Source organism: Sturnira hondurensis, unplaced genomic scaffold (genome assembly GCF_014824575.4).
Source record: "Sturnira hondurensis isolate 20B ecotype Veracruz unplaced genomic scaffold, ASM1482457v3 Scaffold0006413, whole genome shotgun sequence".
NCBI classification, from domain to species: Eukaryota; Metazoa; Chordata; class Mammalia; order Chiroptera; family Phyllostomidae; genus Sturnira; species Sturnira hondurensis.
This window is the reverse complement of record NW_028079044.1, coordinates 14250636-14273102: the sequence shown is the minus strand read 5'-3', so window position 1 is coordinate 14273102 and position 22467 is coordinate 14250636. Positions and strand designations below refer to the sequence as shown.

Below are 22467 nucleotides of genomic sequence, written 5' to 3'. Positions count from 1 at the left end.
ACCAAAAGTGAATAATAAGGCAATTCTTATAGACTCTCCACACAGAAGCAAAGGTATCAAGATTTTGCCTCCTTTCCCCACCCCCTCCCAGCCTTTTTGTGCTAAAATATTTCATGACAAATATCAGATAGCATATTATTTCACCCCTAGCATACTTATCCCTAAAAAGTAGACAATTTTATAAACACAGTACCACTATCCCACCTAAGAAAATTAATCCAAGGACGAAAATTTTGGTGTGTAATTTTTACAAAGCCCCTGCAGCTGGGTGACCTCACAACATAAGATCAGTGAGGGCCTGGCCTGCACTCACTCACTCACTAGTAGCTTCAAAGAGGGAGGGCCCCTCTGCTCCCAACTCAGAACAAAATTATTCGATTGGGGGTGGGAAGCAGGTGAACAGTTTGCACTGTGGTTCTGCAGACTAAGCTGGGCATTGAGCTGTGCCATTTGCTTCCTGGGCAGGTCATAGTATCATCAATGACTGATAATTGTAACTTACAGGAATTTTTAAAAATAATATTTTAATTGGAAAAAGCATCTGTCAGCTGTCAGGCTTCCAGCTTCCACTTTTGAGAAGCAGGATGTCGAATGTGAGTAATGACACAACAGGCCATAAAACGCGGACTAACCCTGGGATGACTCATCCAGTGCGGTGCAGTGCGTTTGTCAAGGAGACTGAATCACACATGGGGGAGACCACTCGTCAAGCAGCCGGCTGGTTCTCCGGTCAGCAAGAGACGATCCATTTTTATCGGAAGCTTTATAGTAGCAATAATGCTGATACCCAGCACTTGGGTTCTACAATGTAGAGGAAATGGCACTGCCCAGCAGGTATGTGCTTACCGTCTGTATGGACTAATTTTCTCGTTCTCTTCTGCCTAACCTTTTCAGGGTTTGTTTTCATAAAGAACTGGGGTGTGTGTGTGTGTGTGTGTGTTTGTGTGTTGTGCCCACGTGCAAGGACACAGAGGTAACCCTTGTCTCTTGATGGTCAGAGTTCTTGTCCACTCACCCCTTTTCTGAAAACAAATTTCTCATGTATTCAGATAGAAATGGTCTTAACCCATCTCCTGCCTAGGAAACGGCTTGCAGAGGTGGTATACCGGGGAGGCGGGGCGGGGGGGGGGCTAGCTTAAAACTGAAAAAAAAATGTGAATAAGCAGAAATGAGCTAAAGGAGGTGCTCAAATTATAGCTATTGTATTTATGACTTGGATTTTTAAAAAATGTATTGTGCTTTTTCCTGCCCTTCAAGATGTATGACTTACTGCAAGAAAGCTTTATTCCCCTACTGAGGGACTATGTCTGTTTTTACAAATCATAATGTGTTCATGCTGGATTCATGCATTAACTTTCTCTAGGTGGGAGAAGGGGATGTGGGGGTTTGGTACCAACATTTAATTATAGCTTTCACGTGATCTGAAGGATTGCCCCGCATAATTGGGAGGCTGTGTCGCCTGTCTGACCTTCTGTCTCTTTCTTCACTCACTAAATTTAAATAGTGCCTGACGAGTTAAGGCACAGACCTTGTTTATTTGAACACATTAAACATTCCTCAGTGTGTTGACAGCCCATTCAGTGTCTCCTCGTATTTTTAAGTACTTTTTGCATCCTACTTGTTAGGGACAGAGTACTATTTATGCTTTTCTGGTCTGTCCAAAAAGGCTGGGTCAGGATCTGTAACACAACTGCTCACAATTTTGCCTAAGATTTAGCATTTATGGAGTAGCTCCATCTGTGATGGTAAGATCTGTTAGCACTCGGATAGCATTAAACCTATCTGGGGTTACCAAGCAGGAAAAATAGGCAGTCTTTTCCCCCCTTGCCTCTTCTCATAAAGTCCATGATATTGTCTTGTTTTCCTTGAGGTGTCTGTATTTTGTGTCGGTAAATGTATTAAATTTACTTACTTAAACACATTTAGAAATTCATATAGTATGGAAAGCCAGTATGAAGAGAGTTTATTTGGTTCATTTCGGTTTGTTTTGTAGATTTAAGAGGTATACTTTTTTTAGAATGGCCAATTTGATTTTGGAGACGGGGCTATCTCCATATTTCATTAATTTTGCATTCTATAAATGAAAGCCACCTGTTATGCTGTAACGTGCTAATTCTGGTAGAGGACAATAATGAGGAAGAACAGTATTTGAAATATGTGGGGGTTTTGCTAAGAATTTTCCTGCCCACATCTGTAGTGCTTATTTTTACATGCGTGTGTATGTGTGCATCGTGCATATTTAATAATGGCACTTGGTGATGTTAAAAATACTTCAGGTTCAAAGTGAGGGCCCTTTTTATTCCTTCTCATGAACACTTTTTAAGTTGTAAAAGGAAAGCTACTTTAAAAAATGTTAGCTTGAATTAAAGCCTGAATTTTGTGACCTTACATTAAGTGGGGTCCTCTCTCAAAGCTCTAGTGAAGATCATGCTCGATTCAGGGTTCCCTTTGTCAAAAGTAATCAGAAAAACAATGTGACTTAATATGGACTCAAGGGAGAACAGTTAACGTGGTCCGATTTTGCTAGCATCTTAGTTTCCGTTATGGTTTTTTTTTACCCCCTAGAGGCCTACAGAAAACGATTACAGGCAGGTATATGAAAACATGTCTTCCAGGGTTCTTGACTTCTTGGCATTCTCTGTGAAAATGGCTTGCTTTCCTGTGACTTGTGTAGTAGGGACTAACCGAGGTCCTGTCCAGACGATTTCAGGGCAGCGTGGGCCCCGTTCAGCTTTGGTGCATGAACATGGTGCCCCAGGGGTAAGGACCAGTGTGGCGGCGGTGAGCACCCTGCCACTGTGGTAGCCGCTCCTCGGTGGGGGGCTGTGCTGTTCAGCCCATGAGCCATGAGTCCCGAGTGACCACGTGGTTTTTAGGCTTTTTTTTCCCCCTTTGAGGGCAAAGGAATACATAGCTACAGCCAGCGCTGAGAATCTCATCTCTTTTGAGATGGAAGCAATCAACAGATTCCGAGTGAGATGCTGCCGTGTTCAGAGCTACGTGCTGGGTGGTGTTGAGTTATAAAAGGCTTGTGCTCTGGGCCGAGCCCGGTCCTTGCTTTAATTCCCTCTTCAGTGGGGAGTTATTGTTATTGGCGATAGATTCCTCCTGAGTTTTCTTTTATTCATAGATTTACTGGAGTCTCTAATCTGGAGCCACTAATTGCTCTGTGTAGAAGCAACTTCTAGCTATTTCCCTTTTGCTTCTACAGGGGCTGACTCTTCTTGGGCAGATATCAAGAAAGAACTGTCCTATTCAAAAATTCATTTGCTAGTTTTGGTGGCCACATTTTCTGAGCCACGTAGAGTGATGCCACCTTGGACAAAGGGGTGTTTATTTTTTCCCTCTGCTTCCTCGAGGGAGTGAAAGTCAGAGTATAGAATGTTGGGATTCTCAAAGCTTATTAGAGTCCAGAATATTTCAGTGAAACAGATGAGTAAACATCAGGGATAGTTTTCCCAGTCTTTGAGATTTGAAGACCTCTCCACTGCTGAGCGTCTATTAACAGTGTATCCTAATGACTCACAGCTGTAATGAATTCAGTAACCATTTAATAAAAACAGGTTTGTTTAAAATCACTCTAGATTATCAACATTTAAAGACAGTTTTGTTTAGAGAGATCTGGTTAGGGAATGCACAGTCTGGCCCTGCTGCACAGTGGGTGATTTATGGACCCGTGGCCATGGCCCCAGGGGCGGGCCAGACCTGTTCATGGCCTGGGGTCCATCTCCCGTCTTCTGCTGGTGCACTGTCCCCCGACATCCAGGGTTTCTGGTCACTCTGCCGACACAGTGGGTGGCATTAATAGCACTTGTAGATAAATCTTGTAGCAATGTCTGGAAATAATCACCTTTCATGGCTCAGAAAAGCCAGAAATAAGTACACAATGGCCTTCTTAAGGCATAAACCCCACCCTTAAGCACTCGTAAGTGGGGCAGATGACCACTTTCTTATCAAACCAGCATGGACTTTTATTAGTCCTGAGCATTCTTCTAGGTATAAATGTGCTGTCCACTTGTTCGCGTTGACACCTGTGCCCAGATCGTCTCAGGGTGTGTGTGGGACAGTTACGGGATTCATGCCCATTCCCAGGTGGATTCTTAATCACTGAGGTTTCTTCATGACTAGTGATCACCGTAGGGAAAGCAAATGCTTCAGAAGCAGGCCGGCACGTGGGCCTCTTAGAAAGATCTCTTGGCTGACTTGACAGTCTACCTCCCTGCTGCACACTCTGAGAGCAGGGCAGGGCCTCAGCTGCCTTCTCTTCGTAGAGCTCAGTGTGCAAGGAACTGCAGCCAGATACCATCTCTTTCCCAGAGAGATTTCAGTCCCAGAGATGACTTTTAGTTTTCAGTATTAGTTCATACCGTTGTAAAGATTTTCAGATTGGAGGTGTCCGAGCGGAGTTGGGCGTTTTTGTGGTTTTCTTTTCCATACGTGTTCCTCATACCCATCCAGTGGAAGAGGGGGGTTGCTCCGGCCCCAGGGTGGGTGGCCTGCAGGGTGACTGGGCCGCCTGAATTCCATTAAGTGGGTCACAGGCAGCCTGGGTCGCACAGGCTGCTTGGGACAGGTGAAGAGCAGAGCTTGTGTCTGTGGGTGGACGTGTGTGCTATTGCATCACCAAACTGCAGTGTGTAAAATCTGGCAGGAGCTTGCTCCAAAGGAAAGTAAAACGGCCCCTTTTTCTGCTTTGAAAAATATAAAAAATATCACCAACCCCCATGATGAAGAAATGGAACTCTTAGGAAATCCTTGTGATGGTGTGTTTTTAAAAGTAATCTTCACACTGAGGTTGGAATAGAAGAACTAAGAAGGACTGGTCATAAAAACATTTTAGGAATCTTGTTGCTCACGTTGTAGACGTGGTGTGCATGCATTAGACTAGAAGGCCTCGTAGGGGAGTTTTTAAAGCTCACTATTGGGGGAAAGTTGGTTGTGCTTCCCTTGGCCTCTGTTCTTTTTTGAGAGGGTTTTGTAAAAAAGGCCATTTTTATCTCAGTCAAGACTCATTACAAATAATCTCATTTGTAAGGAATACAAACTATCATTACTCATTACAATACTTGGTTAATGTTTTATTTTTCATATATGCAATTTGCCTGGTAGCTCAAGGAATGAGCATGGGCCACATTTACATTTATACTTGAAGCACAAGGTCTCTCTTTTGTAGTTACCTTGAGGTCTTACAGATGTGTTGTTTCTCAGGGTGTAGAAGAGTATTTCTTAGATTAGGGGAGATCTCCATGGGTTGTGCACGCACATATGGTGATGTTCACTTCATAATGACTATGAAATACTCTTATGCCAAAGCCCAGAATTTATGAATTTGAGGTCTTGAATATATCCATTTTAAATGGCCCCTTTTTGTTTTTCAAATTGTCTTTTCTATGTGTGTGACACAAAACCAAATGACGTAAAATTTGCCACCTTAGTTATGTTTACGTGTGAGATACATCGTTATTTCACTGTATGCGTGTTGTACGACATCGCTAGAATCTTCTCATCTGCAAAACTGAAACTCTGTACTCATTAAAGAGCTCCCCAGACCCCCTCCCGCCCCTTCACAGCCACCATTCTACTTTCTGTTTCTGTGCGTGGGATTCATTTCGGTAGCAGGATTTGAAAATGGAATGATGCAGCATTTGTCTTCCTGTGTCTGGCTTCTTTTACTGAGCATAATGTCCCAAAGGGTCATCCATGTCGTAGCATATGGCAGGATTTTTTTCTTTTTTTTCTTTTTTTGTATTTATTTTTAGAGAGAGGGGAAGGGAAGGAGAAAGAGGGGAAGAGAAACACCAATGTGTGGTTGCCTCTCATGTGTCCCCTACTGGGGACCCGGCCTGCAACCCAGGCATGTGCCCTGACTGGGAATCGAACCGGCAACCCTTTGCTTCACAGGCCCACGCTCAATCCACTGAGCTACACCAGCCAGGGCGATTTTTTTCTTTTTTTAAGCTGAAAAATCTTCTATTGTATGTGTTTTCTTTATCCGTTTGTCCTTTGATGGACATTTAGGTTGTTCCCACCTCTTGGCTCTTGTGAATAATGCTGCTGTGAATGCGATGTGAAATTAATTGCCTTTTGAGATAGGAGTTAAGAATAAGTGGCAGGGTTAATTTTCTGTATGCAGCCACACAAGAAGAAGTGCCGTCATGTCATACTTCCTTGTGTTTATCTAGCCTTTCTGGTTTACACAAGGGCTTCCATAAACCTGGGTGCTCACTGCAGGAAACGACTGGGTATGCAGCAGTGTTCAGTCCGAGGTGGCGCATGTGTGGTGCCTTCAGGGGTCACAACTTTCCTGCAGGTGGGCTTCATCCTGGGAGGGGGCTGAAGCACACAGTGCATGAAATGAGCTGTTGGTGGTTCCCCCGTGACCAAACATTAAGACAGGGCCCTTTTATTCTTTCTTCTGAGACTCAGTGGCAGCCCACAGGGACAGCATGGCTTCAGGGGAGTGTGATTCATCTGTTTGGCCACACAGACTACCACCTGGCCAGAAAAGCTCCCTGTGGGAGAAGTTGGCTGTGGCTACTTGATTGTCCTGCCTCGGGCAGTGGGCAGTGGTCTTTAGCCACCACTGAAGGCATGACCTGAAGCTTGGCTAGACTTCCTGGTGTAAGCATGCTGGTGATGGGCAGGAAAGGCCTAATTCAGCAGCTTTGCCTCCGAGGGTCTCAATTTTCTGTGAAGACCCGGAGTCTTGAAATCAGGCAGGTTCTACTCCTTCCACAAGCTGGTAGGCTTAGTTATATGAGGATAGCACTAGTGTTCCCCAGAAGCTCTCTTTGAAATCAAGCCAGAATACTCTCCTACAGTTGAAACTATTTTAAGAATATTCTATTAAACTGCGAGCAAGCTGGATAGCTAGTTGGCCTACACATTCTCCGTACTCTTTTATGGGAGGAAAGTCACTTGAAGGAAGCACGTGTACCAGGTGGATGGCTCCGCTTTGTAATAACTTAGAAGCAAATGTCCCTCGCAGGTCATATCCTGTTCCTCTCTGCAGTCAAGAAGCCACTGCCTCCTGATTATCCTGTGAGCCTGACACTGCCTTGTTCCCACCCTTCTCATTGCTCACCAGCATCATTGCCACCATAAAAGAACAGAGCAGTCACCCCAGTGACCTTTACTTGGATTCCTGACCAGCGGCGTTGATACTGATGACCACGGCTGTAACTCAGTATCTTGCTTTTGGTTTGACTGCTTGCTTAGGAGTAAAGATTTCTCGGTCTTACTAGTGGATGATCATCAGGTTGGCTCTTTTTAGAGCCATTCCATATCCAGTGGTATAGAATTCCAGGGTCCCCAAAATGAAGAGTAAATCAGGAGTTTAAGAACTCCTCCTTGCTTGTCCCTTCTCCTCTGCCCCACACCCAGGCAGAAAAACTCTTGGCCAGAGCTGAGTAAGAATGGGCCCTTCCCAGTGGAGAGGGGAAGAGGCTTCTGCTAAGGAGACTGCCAGTGGACACTCAAAGCCATTGGAAAATAGAACCTGTGGTTCAGGTGTTTCGGGAACTGATTAGGCTCTTTTGCTGCTCACCATTTTACGGTTTTCCTGTGAGGAAAATACACTCCAAATTCAAACAGCTGATTTACAAGAAAACTCTGGGACCTGAGTGCGTTCGTGTTGTAGAAGCATCCTGGATCCAGCGTGAAACTGGAAGTACACAGAGGTGCTTTTTCAAAGGTCTGCAAACAAAAGTTTCTCCCCACCTTTAAATTGAGGAGTTGCTTCATTACCTTTTGCCACTGGAACAGCTGTCTTGAGGCGATTGATAAAAGCATGAAGGATGAACTATTCGGGAGAAAAGAGGCAGGTTCTCTTCTTTGCCTGCATGTGCCCTGTAAATATGTCTTGGGGATTTTCTTCTATGTGGCTAGAGAGAATCTCACATTTGTGGATGTGTAAACCCAGTCACATAGCAAAGTTGTACCTGTTTTATTCAAAGGATCTTATTAAACTTATTAAAACTCAATTTTCAACACTTTCTTGCTTTTTCAAAACTCTTTGATAGACCGATTTCACCCTTGGGAACTCTATAATTGCGTAATAACACTTGCACTGAGAGAACATGTCTGTCTGTCGTGGTTTCAGGTCTTTGTGGTTTGGGATTTTTTTTTTTTTTTTTCGATTCAAGATATTTTCGGTTGCCATTTTACTGCTGAAAGTGTTCTGATCTGCTTTTGTAGAATATTTGTGTGGCTTAAGTTTGCTAAGCCCTCTGACACAGATTAAGGACTTTAAGGGCATGTTTCGTGTGTGTGTTTGTGTGTGTGTGTTAACACCAAGTTTAAAAAGGGACCTTAGCCCTCACCCAGCATGGCTCAGTTGTTTGGGTGTCTTCTTGCAGAGCAAGGGTCGCCAGTTCGATTCCCTGTCCGGGCATTTGCCTGGGTTGCAGGCCTGGCTCCTGTCCCAGGAATGTGCAACCAGCAGCAGATTGGTGTTTCCCTCACACACAGATGTTTCTCTCCTTCTCTTTTGCCCTCCCTTCCTCTTTCTCAAAGAATGAATAAATAAAATAGTTTTTTTAATGACCTCAAAAGTCATTTGGCCCCTACCCTTGTTTTGTGTATGAAGAAACTGAGGCTGTCTAGCAGGGTATGGGGTGTCTCAACCAGGAGTGAGAAGGAGTTGCACTTAAAAAGGTCAAGTCTGCTGGCTTATGGCATGACTTTCACTGATGGATCCAAATATGAGGATTGCTTTTGTTGGTAGGAAACTTTGCCAAACTAAGCAGGATTCCCCAGCCCAGCTTTTTTGTCTCTCCCCCTCGCCCCCACAGCTGTGATTAGTGATACCTTTTCATTTCTCCTTACAATTTCTTTGATAGTCCATTGCTTATCCAATAAATTTTAAGGGACTAATGAAAATAACTTCTTGCATCCTCTAGATCACCTAACTTGGATGTTGGGAGGACCTCTGCCATAACACAGGACCCCTGTAAAACAAAGTGCCAGGGGAGGGGACAGTTTATAGAGAGCAGAACTTAGTCCTTTGAGTCGTTGCAGTGCTGGTGACCTTGAACATGTTCTTTCTCTAAGTGAAGGGTCTATCTAGGGTAGGTGGTTTCTGCGATTCTTTCTAGCCTAACGAGGGTCTTCTCTAATTTGGGCGGCTCTTCTAGTCCTAACTGAAGACCGACAGTGCACCTGTAGGCTGGCCTCTATTCGAGTGTCTACCTGGTCAGTGAAAAGATCCAGAATTCTTCAAGGAGAACAAATGCCCTGCCTGCGCTTTGTTTGGTTCTTTGTGTGTTAAGCTTTTCATCTCTGAGAGAGAGGTGGCAGAATCCTAGAAGAAAGGGAACCAAATGAATTGGTAATTCTTGCCAGCTGAAAGGCCATTCATGTCCACTGGAATGCAGGCAGGGAGGCTCTTCAAACCCAGGCAGCCTCTTACTAGCACAACATGCTGACTTTCCTCCCTGTGGGCTAGGTTAGCACCTCCTTTTGTTTGAAAACAGGTCTTATTAAGGCCTGGCTTATAAAGGATTTTGTAGGTTTAGGATTTGGTATCAGGCAGTTGGGTAGTTTCCCGTCCTTTGGACCATGGTTTACTTTGGGGGTTAGGAGGGGTGGCAGGTGGCAGGTTAAAAAATGGGAAATATGCCCTAGATCACATGAGGAGGAATAACCAGACTTCCATACCATTACAGCATCTTCTAGGTTTAGTGCTGACCTTCACTTAGAATGTTCTGTTTTTCTCCATATGGAAGTCTTCAGTGTTTTCAGCAAAAATTTTGCTGGCAAGCTGTCCGGTCAACCTGCACTGGCTCCTGTCTGATGCTAGCAGTTTGCCATCACTGCTTTGTCACGCAGGTACCTACCCTCTACCTGTTCCTCTCTCCATCCGAAGCTCCCTGTTAACTTCACGAGTTAACAAGACGCTCCTTCAACATTCCAGCATGTGGATCACTAGGTAAACGCTTGCTTTGTTTTCTCCAACTCAAGGAAGAGTAAAAAGACATTCTGAGGTCAGGCACAGAAGTTCAAGAGTAGCAGTTTAAAGATGTGAATTAGATCCCAGTCAGGGCACATGCCCCGGTTGCAGGCCAGTTCCCAGCAGGGGACTCACAAGAGGCAACCATACATTGATATTTCTCTCCTTCTCTCCTTCCCTTCCCCTCTAAAGATAAATAAATAATTTTTAAAAAAAAGATGTGAATTAGAGATTATTAACTTTAAACAAACCCCCTTGCTATTTTGTGTTGAAGTACCAATTTTTCTATTACTACACGTATGTTTTAATGTGGTGAGAGTTAATGTTGTTTAGTAATCTAAACTTCCATTGGCTAGCCTTTGAGGATTTAAATGTGTGGATTGTAAATGCCATTTTTGGAAGGGTGTGTTAAAACAGGGAAAAGTGCTTTCGGAATAAAAAGTGGAAGAAGACAGGGCTCTCCAGGGATGACTTATTTTGTTCAAGTTGGGCAACCCTTTGATCTTGATTAATGATGAACTCCACTGAACTCTGGGCTCAGCAGAGCAGAGACAATAAAAGCAAAACCGTAAACCTGGGTTTCAGACTTCGGCCTCCGCCCCCTCAGCACCCCCCACACCCCCTTCGTGCTGTGCGGTCACCCTTCAGTGCACAGCCATCTCCCTGAGAAGTGGATTCATTCTGTTTGGTTTGAGTAAACTTTTCACTTTTTACAGTAGTTGACTCATGTCAGAGTTGTCTATGTTGGGTGGTTTTTGACAAAATTTGGAAGTCTCCTAATGTCCTCATTAACATTTGGAGAATTGATGTGTAATGCTATGGTAGAATTCATATTTTAATTCAATTATTTGATGCTGAGTTTCTAAAAAGTAATCTTTTCCAAAATTTTTTTAAAAATTTTGTTCAGTGGAATTGTCGTTTTTAAAAAATTTTTAAATTATATTATATTTACTTTATTGTTGCTGTTGTTGGGGGAGAGTATGAGTTAGTTTAATTTCCTGGAGCACTGTTTTAAAACTCAAAAATACTTTTAAATGTGTACCACAGCCTACCCTTTAAAGAGTAGTACACCCACTGAACAGGTACTTCCAAGATGAGGATACAGAGGTCCCAAGTGGTTGGCCAGGAACCCCACCCAGGATTTAAGGCACGAACAACCAGGACTCTCTAGTTCCGTGGACCCCCTTCTGCTGTTTATAGGAATGAGAGAGTAGATGTTTCTCAAATTTCAAGAAAAAACGACTACCTTTACTGACTGTGTGTGCGTCCACTGTCCTGCCCCAGGGCTTTAGCCAGGCCTCTTCTGCCAGCTGGGCATGTTGCTCACCTCAGGAGGGCCTTGCTCAGGAAAGTTGTACTGACCCAGGGAGCGCTGCCAAAGAGCCATTTTTTAAGAAGTCTTAGACACAGCTTCTAAAGTTGCCTTCTCAGTGGCTGAAGCTAAGATTTACTTCAGCAAATGGTCCGTTCTGGTCTAAGACTGCACAGCGTTGTGAGTTTGAGCTGTACGCTAGCAGAACAGCCCCGTTGCCTTCATCTCTGCTGTGCCCCAGTTACAGGGGATCTGTCATCATGGGTGTTGGGTACTTAGTATTCTTGTGACCTCTGAATTTAAATGTCGGTGGGGAAAGTGTTATTTTAAACCATAGCTCTGTCCTTAAGACACTGGATATAGTAAATCAGTAAAATCAAAAGATTTTTGTGAAAAGGTTTTTACAAAAGAAAAAATTGAGAGCGTCGTAAGTAGAAGCCAGTTGAATCACTCTCCCGGCGGAAGATTTCGGCTTGTTCACACAGCAGGCACTGAGGGCTGAGAGGTTAAATTAACAATTACACTGTAAGCACAGTACTAGAGAGTTGAGTGAGCCTCATAGGACTTCCTAAAGCCCCTTGAGAAGGAAGCCCACACCGCGTGGCCTGCACGGCAGTTTCCAGCATGCCCGAGCACTGCTGTGGGCATCACCCCCTGTCACTCACAGCATGGGGAGATTTGCCCCAAGAAATGCTGAAGTTGGGGGCACCGGGGCCACCAGAACTCGGAGTGGCCTTCACTGCTGTAGATTCTAGAACTGTAGGTCACTGCTCCCAGGCTGTGGAGATATCGAGGGTCCCTAAGGGCCGCTGGTGTTTTCTCAAAGGCCTCCTACGCTTCCGTAAAGCTTACAAGTGTAGCTTTCACTCTCAACTTTTGTGGAGTTTTTTTTGTGTCTTTGCTTCATTTGCCTTCTTTGGCCTTTCCAGGGCGGCAGGACTCAGCAGCAGAGAAGCAGGGACCAGAGTAGTGAACGGCACGTTTGCCCAGCATCCTTGACCGGGGACAGCCCCAGAGAGCGTCCGTCTCAAAGACGTCTATCTACGCCGCAGGGCGGTGCCTCGGCCCACGTGGGAGAGCACTTGCTAGAATACTCAGTACACGTGCACTCGTGCACTCGGCTCCTAGGGCCTGAACGTGTGCAGTAGCTCTTAGGAGATTAGAAAACGCACTTGTGTGCAATGCATTGTAATTTGAAGGAAAAGGTGGGAGGCAGTAGCCTGCTAGATCAGCACTGTGTGTTACACGAGGTCTGGCCATTTGTTCTGAGTCATAGAATCACTAGCATATAACAATAGGAGTTTGTGGTAGTTAATTCCAACAGAGTATTTTTGTGTTAAAATTTCTGTAGGAAAGTAAAAATACTAGAGGCCATGTCTAATAAACCTTTATGTGCTAAGATTGGTTCTAAAGAGTGATTTATAGATTATTACATTCAGCAGTCATGCGTATTTCAAACATCAGTGCTGTTGGCAGTGCCCTTCAGAATAATGGAGAAAGCAACCCTTTCTCATATGCGCACTCAAAGGGGGTGTGTGGGTGAGGAGGTCTATTTATGGGCCACAGTGTAACTAGGTAGCATCAACAACAAAGAAGTTGGTATTAGATGTGGCGTGTGAGGATGAGAATGAGCATGCCCTATACTCCCCCTCGGGGTGAGGGTAGAATTTGGACTTGGAGGGCTCTAGGGACCTTGCAGCAGTTACAGAACTTAATTATGGTGCAAGACTAAAGCAGGGATTCCTAAAACACTTTCCCAGATTCTGAACCCACACATAATAATGAAGGAAAACCTATTCACACCCCGTCTGGGGCTCCTGCAATATAAGCAGGAGCCTAGCTTTCCTCTCATTAACTCCTGGGTGAAGGTTCCGTGCCCGCGTGCTGCCAGGCAAGCACTCGCAACCACCACTGCCCTTTGCGATACAGCACGTTGGGGTCCATTCCTAGAAACGCAGTACCATTTTAAAAATGTGCATTGTGAAGCTAAAACCTATGAAAGTTCTGTTGTAATCCTCTGGGGGAATTACTCCTCATGGGCAGGGTGAACTATGGCATCTCAGGAGAAAAGCAGGAACGCAGATTGGAGTGGAGATTTACCTCCCCGGGTATATCTGGTCACTGCCAGAATGCCTTGGCACCAGGAGGTCACAATCATGACGTTAGGACCTGTTCGAATACTTAAGAGTTTTTTCTCCCCTCCAAGATACTGGAGTGAGGCAGTTCCCAAGACAACTTTCCATCAAGGGGACTTCATGGCCAATTGCACAGACGATAGTTTACTGTGGGGAAGCCTTTTCTTACGTGACTTCAGCCCACTTTTGAGCTTCCCCAATTCTGATGTCACGAAAGCCAGCTCTCTTTAGCAAGCAGAGACGTTCACTGTCCAGAAAGTTTCTTGCTGCTTCGCAGTGCCTGAGTGTCAGCATTTGAGGGGAGAGATGGTCTGCAGCATTGGCTCCTGCCAGGTCCAGCGTCTTCGGCGGGATTTTCTGGCCACCATTTTTCTGTGATGTCCCAACCAGTGCTCGCAGTGCGCACCTTTTGCGTGAACATTAAGCAGGCAGAGCAAATATTCTGCCTTCAGTGGCTCATACAGACAGAAAATCACAGCCCCCACCATACAGGAAACTACATTATGTATAACTTTCCTTGGCTGTAAAGTTCAGAATATATAAATTTCTAAAACCAGGGCAGTCGACTTGAAAAAAATTCTTAAGTAGTTGATACTTAATAAAACAGCCACTCATGGAACCACCACCCACTTAAATAGAATGTGGCCAATATCTTTGGCTTCTCACACATTTGATTCTGCTGAAATATTTTGTTGATTTTTTTAAAAAATGGCTAGACATATATATTTCATATCTACATTTTATACAGTATGATATTTTATATATCTGTATATAATTCAAGGAAACCAAAGAGCCTGTAGAAATCTACAGGCACAGGAAGGATGGGCTGGGCAGGGGCGAGACTGCAACGAGCAGGGTGCCTGGCCCCACTGCAGCCTTGGGGCTCTGTGAGGCTCCCCTGGCAGCTGGGCTTTGCCGGCTGGAAGGGGGAGCCTGAGAGGCTGGATTTCAGCTAATCCCTTTCAAGGTCTGGTGAAGTGGGTAAAGGTGGAAAGGGAGCTGGGAGGAAGTGAATGTAATGTTTAGCATAATGTAGAGATAAAGATGCCCTGTAATCAGATAAGGGCTGACTGAGGAGAGGGGTCGGGAAGTATTTATGGGGGATGTAAAAGTTCCATTCTCCTTCTCTGAAACGGGGGGCGGGGGGTGGGGGTGGGTGGGTGTGTGTGCGCGAAGGGCCTGTTCCCAAATGGCATATGGAGTTACTTTGCTCTACAGGTGTGCCCGGAACGGAGGCTCCATCCTGGTCTTTATAAATCTGACTTGCATTGATAATTGCCCCAGGTCCGTTTTGGATTTTCTCCTGACAGCCCCCCTGCCACTCCAAAAAAGGAGTTCTCTGAAAAAGGCAGTCAGTGGCTGGTGAGGCTGGTCTCTAAAGGACCTGTGTTTGTAACCAAAGTCAGCCTTTCAGCAGAAACAATCACGATGGCTACAACCTGTCTGTATTGGACACTTCGCCTCTGTCACTGCTTTTAACCCTCGAGCTTCCCAGCAGCAGAGCAGATCTCTTGCCCTCTCTCTCCACCCCGATTTTGCCTCTCTTCCCTCCTCTTGCAAATAAGGAAATTGAAGCTCAAAAAGAGGCTTCTTCAGCTACTGAGAAGGTCAAGGCACTGCTGACCTGTCTGCCTCTGAACATTATTTACAGACACAGTGTTGCCTCGGCACTATTTCCTACAATTCCTTTGTTTACCCCTGTAACGTGGCCCATACAGGGCCAGCTTTGAATCTGGAGAGAACTTGAAAACATGAAGGCCTGACATCCTGACCTTGCTGTGCCACTGTAGAATCAGTATCCCCCCACACCCTGCAAATAAAAATCTGGCTTTGAAATTGGTCTGTGCCTCCCCGTCCTGCTTTAGGATACCACCTACCTCTTCTGCATGTTGAGTGATCATGGAACAGCAAGTCCTGTTTTTACAAATGAGGCCACATGTTAGGAACACAGAACATTTTTCTTAAACCACATTTACATAGCAGATCCCCAGCTTAATTTGTAAGAGTCGGTTTTACTCCAGATGCACCTAGAGGACATGGCATTGTTTGGGTGGTGATAGTCAAACAGCGTTTGTTGTGACATTGATTCTGGGGCAGCTCAGCTCAGACTCAGAGTCTGGGGCCCTGCTCACCTGGTGTTCGGATGCATCTGGAACTGCACTGAGTCCTGAATTAGTGACACTGTTGTAGCGGTTGAAACTTGTAGAAGCATTTTTGTTGTTATTTCTGACAATAACATTTTCTGAAAATTTTCTAAGACATGCTAGCAGCATTTTCCTTGTGCACATTAGAAAACAAATCTACCTTTGCCCTTCCTGCTCCACCCCGCCGCCCAGCCAACCCCACATCTGGTTAAAACGTGCTGTTTATTAATGCTTTAGAGAAAGAGAGGCAGGGAGGTGGGAAGCAGTGTTCCTCTTTTATACCTTTTGGTAGTAGTGCTCATTGTCGTTTCTCTTCTGGGTGGGGTGAAATGCCTGAGTAACGTAAACACGCCGCAGATAGGAAGCAGTTGGCACGCAGCCATGCAGCTGGATTATCCAGACATCCTTCGCAGCTTTCAGCATGACATGTTATCCCCCGGCCTTGTTTTAAATAGCCAGCTGCCTCGGTTAGTGCTGGCTGGTGGAGATGTGGCCACAGATGGTGGGGTGGAGAGGGGGTTTGCTTCTGTCCCCCCAGCCCAACACCCCCACCCCCAACCCCATCCCAAAGAAGTTTGCCTTGGGGAGGGGCATAGCAGCAGCCAAGGCAGGAAAGAGGATGCTGCAGACTGAAAGCCAAGGTCAAAGTTGGTAGTCTGGAAGCCAGGGGATGGGGTATTTTTTTTTTAATCTCTAATGAATGAATACTTTTTGGAAATACGTTTATGGTACTAACATAAGTAATGCAAACGTCCTTTTCATACTTAATCCCCTCAGAGGAAAGGAGACCAGCACACAGCTGCAACACAAAAAGTGAAAGCATGTTTTAACAAGAGGTGTGTAGAGTTTCAGATACTTACCTTGGCCGCTTCCTGTTCAGATGAACCCTTAGTGCCCTCACAGGAGAGTTGAAAAAGCTGTGTGTCATGCTAGAGAATTACCTATCCTGAGGACCCTTAGTTTTTCTAGAATAAATGGGGTATTGGGAGGGGTTTGTATGCAACTTTCTCGAGTGGTTTGTATGCAACTAATCTAAACAAATGTTATAAGATACTCATAATCTTTTTATTGTAATCTCACATTTTTTATTCAACTTTTTAAAAGAACACAAAAATTATGGGAACAAAAGGACAGCTTCAAATCAAGTTTTGGTGAGTTATTCTAAAATAGGGAGGCAATATTAGACAAAGCCAGTCACTCAAGTGTCTGGGAGGTTCTGTCATTCACTGCAATTGCAGGACACCTTCCTGTGGGCTTCGCCGGCTGTGTAGAACAGGTCCCTGGAAGCATACAGTGTTTGAAGACACTAAAAAAATTACTGTGATTAAAAAAAAATCTCTCTGTAGCTCATGGACTGGGAAGCATTAAAGTACAAGAACCTGATGAAGCCCACCCGGTTTCTAGCACACCTGGGAGTGGAATGTGGAGAGGCGACAGGAGGCTCAGTGCCTGGGGAGCTTCCAGCACACCGCGGGGCACACACGGGGCCCGAGAAGCACGCAGCTGTGTAGGACCGCAGGCAGGGTCGAGTCCCGCACCTGCTCTGAGTGAGAAAGCACAAAACTGAAGACACCTCAGTGACCCCAGGCTTAAAGAGAGTCACCCATCTCCATCACTCAGGCCCAGCTTTCTTCTTTGCTTTCCTCCTGTAAAAATCTTCACAGAGGCTCCAACACCTCTGATCTTTAGTTCTCATTTTTTCTGATTTTCTGAGCTCTCCGTGCTACGGTTGGCTTTTTAAAAAAAAAGTAGTTTTATTTTGTTTTTAAAGATTTTATTTCTTTTTAGGGAGGGGAAGGGAGGGAGAAGGAGAGAAGAAACATCAATGTGTGGTTGCCTCTCACATGGCCCCCACTGGGGACCTGGCCTATAACCCAGGCATGTGCCCCGACTGGTAATTGAACCTCTGACCCTTTGGTTCACAGCCTGAGCTCAATCCACTGAGCTATGCCAGCCAGGACTGCAGTTGGCTTTTCAAGTGGCTTGCCGGCCCTCATGAGAGTTTTTATTTTTTATTTTTAGATTTTATTTATCTTTAGAGGGGAAGGGAAGGAGAGAGGGAGAGAAATATCAATGTATGTTTGCCTGTCATACGTCCCCTGCTGGGAACTGGCCTGCAACCCAGGCATGTGCCCTGACTGGGAATCGAACCATGATTCTTTGGTTTGCAGGCTCGCGCTCAGTCTACTGAGCTACACCAGCTAGGGCCCATGAGAGTTTTTTAAATCACACCTGCTACTATAAGTCCACTTGCCCCAACTTAGATATTTTTTTCTTTAGTAACTTTCTACATGCGTTTACTGGTCCTATTCAATTTATATTCACTATTTCCCAATTTCAGCAATTCTGTATAATTTTTTTGCATGTAAGTAATTAAGGAGCTCACTCCAAACTTCCAGAATGTCAAGTCCAAAGGAAGTATTCTAGTATTTGTTTCACCAGATCTTTCTTGGAAACTCTTCTCCCTCTCAGCTTTCTGTACAATACTTTCCCTTGCTTTTCTTACTTCTCGGGTGGTCCTTCATGTTCTGCTGTCTAGCACTTCCTGAACTCCCTTGGTGCTGTCCAGTGGTAAAGTCAGCCACCTGAGTGTTTACACGGGCACCTCAGCTTTTAGTGTTTCCACAAGCAGCCTCATTATCTCCCGTATTTTTGTTAGCTTCATCTGTCATCCAAGCTGGAAAATGGGGGTGTCGCCCTTGTTTTCAATCTGTCTAATCTAAAGGAACGTGCGTGTTGAATCCTGAGATAAATGCATTAATGATTGAACCCAGGTACTGTAAACCATGTGGTTTTTTTTAATTCAGTGCTCCTGTTTAATGAAAAGGAAAGCTTTACGCCATCCCAGTTAAGCTACTGTGACTCATAAACAAATGAGTATTGAAATTGAACATTATTTTCTCCGGATTCTATTAGCTGCAAGTAATTTTTTAAAAAACCTGTTTATGAATATCGTGTGTGTAACTCAGTCACTCTACAACTACTACATGGAAGCTGCTCCTCCAGGCTGTAAGGATATAGCAATAAACAAAAAGGGCAAAGTCTCTGCTCTTAGGAAGTTTCCGTTCTAGTTGGGGAAGGTGGGCGAACAAAGAAGGAGAGGCTGATGCCGTAGAATGTACGAGGACAAAGCAGGGTGAGAAGATTTAAGAGGAATGGACGATGCTACTTTATACAAAGAGGACAGAGAAGTCTTCTATGGTGAAATAAATAACTGTGAAAGTGAGCCTAGTTGGTGTGTGGGGAGGAGAGTGAGAAAGGGGTTTTAAGGGACAGAAGTGGCATGCACGAGGTCCCGGAGGTGGGAGTGTGCCTGACTCGGAGGCCCATTGAAGGCAGTGGGGCCGCAGCGGGGCTAGCAGGGAGGAGAGTGGTAAGGGAAGTGCTAGCTAGGTTATTGCTTTTACTCAGAGTCGTATAGGAAACTATTGGGGCGTTTGTTTGAGTAGAGTGTCATAATCTTGAGGAGTTACCTATTTTCCTAGAAAGTTGGGCAAGCGCGGAAGGAAGGAGGCCAGTGGGGAGACTTCTGCCATGGTCTCAGAGGTGTTGGCAGCTGGGGATCCGGGGCAGTGCTGACAGGTGGTGAGAAGTGGAGTCGGCCTACGTTTCCGGGGGAGAACCAGTGGGATAGGAAGGTGGTGGGAATGGAGAATCCAACCTGAAACTAGTTGATCTGAAGTGCCCACTAGACAGCTGGTTTTACTGGTCTGAAGCTGAGGGAAGAAGGCTGGAAAGAAACAGGAATGTGGGCACTGTCGGCACTTAGAAAGTACCTAAGCTGCAGTTGTTGGCCTGGCTTCAGTCCTGGATGGTTCAGCCACCGTTAGGGAAGGAGAGGCAGCGCGCACTGGTACAGAGTCGGGGGCATGCTGGTGGGGACGGTGCAAGGGTTCTTCTGATTGTGTTTGCTTCCTCGGTGATATTAAAGTGCGCTCATCTGTCATCCGAGAGGGAGGTGGTGGGAGGACATGCGAAGTCATGCTGGGGACGGTTTGGGGAGGCGTAGCAGGGTGCTGGGTGGCACATGAAGACCCGTGGAGGGTGGTGGTTAGGACTTCCAAACTAGACCTGTAAGTTAAACAGAGTGGGGTTTCCTGGAACCATGTTCAGCAGCCCGGGTGTACGAGCATGGAATTAAGTAGATGGTGGGATGCCATCAAGATTGGGGTTTCGCCAGGCAATTGCAGTGAGGAAAGAGAATAAATGTGTTAAGGTTTTGTGCAAAAGAGTGTCATGATAGCCCGTGGAACTTCGGTTGGGTAGAGAGTCGAGTGGGAGGCTGAGGGGTGTGGGGAATGGGCCAGGGAGTGGTCATAATACTAGACTGTGGCTCCCAGGGGGTCTTGGGGAGGGAGCTGCAGAGCCAGGAGGTGGTGGCTGGAGAGCAGGATGCTCGGAGTTGAGAGTCTGGAAGTTGTGTAGGTGTTGGTTTTGACAAGGTTACGGGTGTGCCCTGGCCATGGGCGGCAGTGGCTGGGTGTGAGACCAGGGCATCAGAGGAGAGGAGTCCCAGCAACTGAGAGACCAAGGAGTTGCAGGGATCCTGTGGGTAAATAATGAAATTACAAAGATTCACAACTGGGATTGTGGGAGAGAGAGGGTGGGACAGTGAGCCCACTTGCTGATGTCTTCAAGGAGTGAGGGGGAGTGACCCAGAGGTGTGGAAGACTGAAGAAGAGTAGTGGGAGTATGGTTAGACTTGTGAGCTTGGGAGGAACTGGGGAGAGGGCCCCTCGCTGGCAGCAGGGGTGAATGAATACTCTGCCCCACAGCTAGGCTCAGCGGGGTAGAGTATGTGCGAGATGACAGCCTGGTGGGCGTGAACCACAGACGCTCAGCCCAGAGCACCTCTGCATTGAAGGTTAAGAAAATGAAAGGAATGCATGTGAGGTGCCGGGAGTGGACTGGTGGTGGCCAGTGGCTGGGGAGGGGGAGAATGGGGAGTTGGTGTGTAATGAGTGTGGAGTTTTAGTCTGGGAAGATGAAAAATGTTCTGGAGATGGATGGTGGGGGTGGTTGCAGAACAATGTGAATGTGCTTCATGCCATGGAATTGTGCACTTAAAATGGCAAAGTTTACATTATGTGTTGGATATTTTGACACACACACACATAGATAGTCTGAGAAAGGTAAGGGGGTGTTAGGCCTTGAGTCTGGTGGGCCCAGTTGGTGTTAGTCACAGTGCAGGGTGAGCTGTGGGGGATCATGGGCAACCTGGGTGCGAGTTCCCCTTGGGGGCAGCGAGGGATGTGGGGCAGAGGGACTGTCCCAGTGGTCTCGCAGCTCGCAGCCTGCGTGGCCGGGCTCTGAGGCAGGAAGAGGGGTCTGTGTTACTCAGCATCTCTGTTTCCCTGGAATCTGGCGCAGGGGCTGCCACGTAGAAGACAAGCGTTGTTTGAATGAGTAAAAAAAAAAAAAACTCTTTCCAAAGAAAGAGAGTAGCAAGTGAAAATTTGGTGGCCTTGCCGAAAATCCAGATACATTTCCCACAAAGCAGTGAAGAAGGAAGAGAAACTGGAGTTGGTCTCCAGAGGAGAAAGGGGATGTTTGGCAAGTGTGCAGAGGAACTTACTGTGAAATCGAAATTGAGACTGGAAAATGCGGGATCAGACAAGGGTACACCTGTGTAGAGCATATTTAAATTGAACTATTTCCCCACCTATATACACATAAGTGATTGCATGGGGAATTTGTGGTTTAGAAATGGACTTTCCTGTTGTTACGCTAAATTGGAGGATTGTTTGTTTCATAAAATGTTACACCTTGGTCACTCATTATAAACTGAGTTTTAAGTGTTGAAACCACAATGTCCTTTTAAGTAATAGATTTGTCTTTCCTAGCTCATAGATACCAGTCTGTAGAGATCAGCTCATTTGTTTTGTCATTAATGCTTACCACCTAGGAATTGGAGAATGTTATGCCTGCATATATCTTAAAAGGCTCACAGATATTTTTAGTTACTGCATGTCTTTTTAAAAGATGTCATTTTATATTGAGTATTATAAGTGATTTGGCCTTTTTTCCCCTAAAAGTAGAGATGGGCTGCCTTTTAAGGTTGCTGCCAGGCATGCACTTTCTTCTGCTGAGTCCAGCAAACGCTGGCTGCTGCTCGGTGGGTCATCTTGTGCTGGGAAACATGTCCTGCAGCTACCAGACCGTTGTCATGCCCCATTCTTCTTGTCGTTTTTAGTGACAGCTATATCGTGCGTGTCAAGGCTGTGGTTATGACCAGAGATGACTCCAGCGGGGGATGGTTCCCACAGGAAGGAGGCGGGATCAGTCGTGTGGGGGTCTGCAAGGTCATGCACCCCGAAGGCAACGGACGCAGCGGCTTTCTCATCCATGGCGAGCGGCAGAAAGACAAACTGGTAAAGGCAGACATGGAATGCGGGGGTTCGGTCAGTGATGACTGATTTCTGTGCCTTAAGTCATAGCCCTCTTGCCGTGGGTTATGTTTCCCTTCTTGGTCTGACTTCAGACTTTTGTGGAAGCTTTAGAAGTTCTAACTGGGGAGCGGTCGCCAGTTGGAGAACGCAGGCCTGGCTTTGCAGCACAGCCACTGTGCACCATGTAGCTCGGACGCTGAGAAGTCACACAGGGGGCTGTCTTGTCTGCATCTTTGATTCAGTGAGCTGCCTTTGTGCCGCTGTAACAACTGTAACAAGGCATTCACAACAGAAGGGTGTTCTTTTCATGAGTCAGGTGGTAGTGAGCTGTGGGGTCAGAAGTTTTAAAAATACGGGGTAAAAGGTAAAATGGAGAGAAAAAGTGTCATCTGATATTTGGTTACTTCTAAGTAAATGTTCATCTTCAAGGTACTGTAGCTTTTCTTTTTTTTTTAATAGATTTATTTTTAAGATTTTATTTATTTTTAGAGAGAAGGAAAGGGAGGGAGAAAGAGAGGGAGAGAAACATCAATGTGTG

General features: G+C 45.7%; 1 protein-coding gene across 3 annotated transcripts in view; it reads left to right on the top strand.

Annotated features, from left to right (window-relative positions):
- SPRED2 (sprouty related EVH1 domain containing 2) overlaps positions 1-22467 on the top strand; it is a 115600-nt gene that overhangs the window by 63992 nt on the left and 29141 nt on the right. For 2 of the 3 annotated variants that reach the window (XM_037048059.1, XM_037048057.1), the window contains one exon: positions 21734-21911. In XM_037048059.1, coding sequence (XP_036903954.1) covers positions 21734-21911 — 178 coding nt within the window. Of the gene's footprint in view, positions 1-668; positions 835-21733; positions 21912-22467 lie in introns of those variants that run through there. The other variant, XM_037048060.1, reaches the window with a different exon arrangement.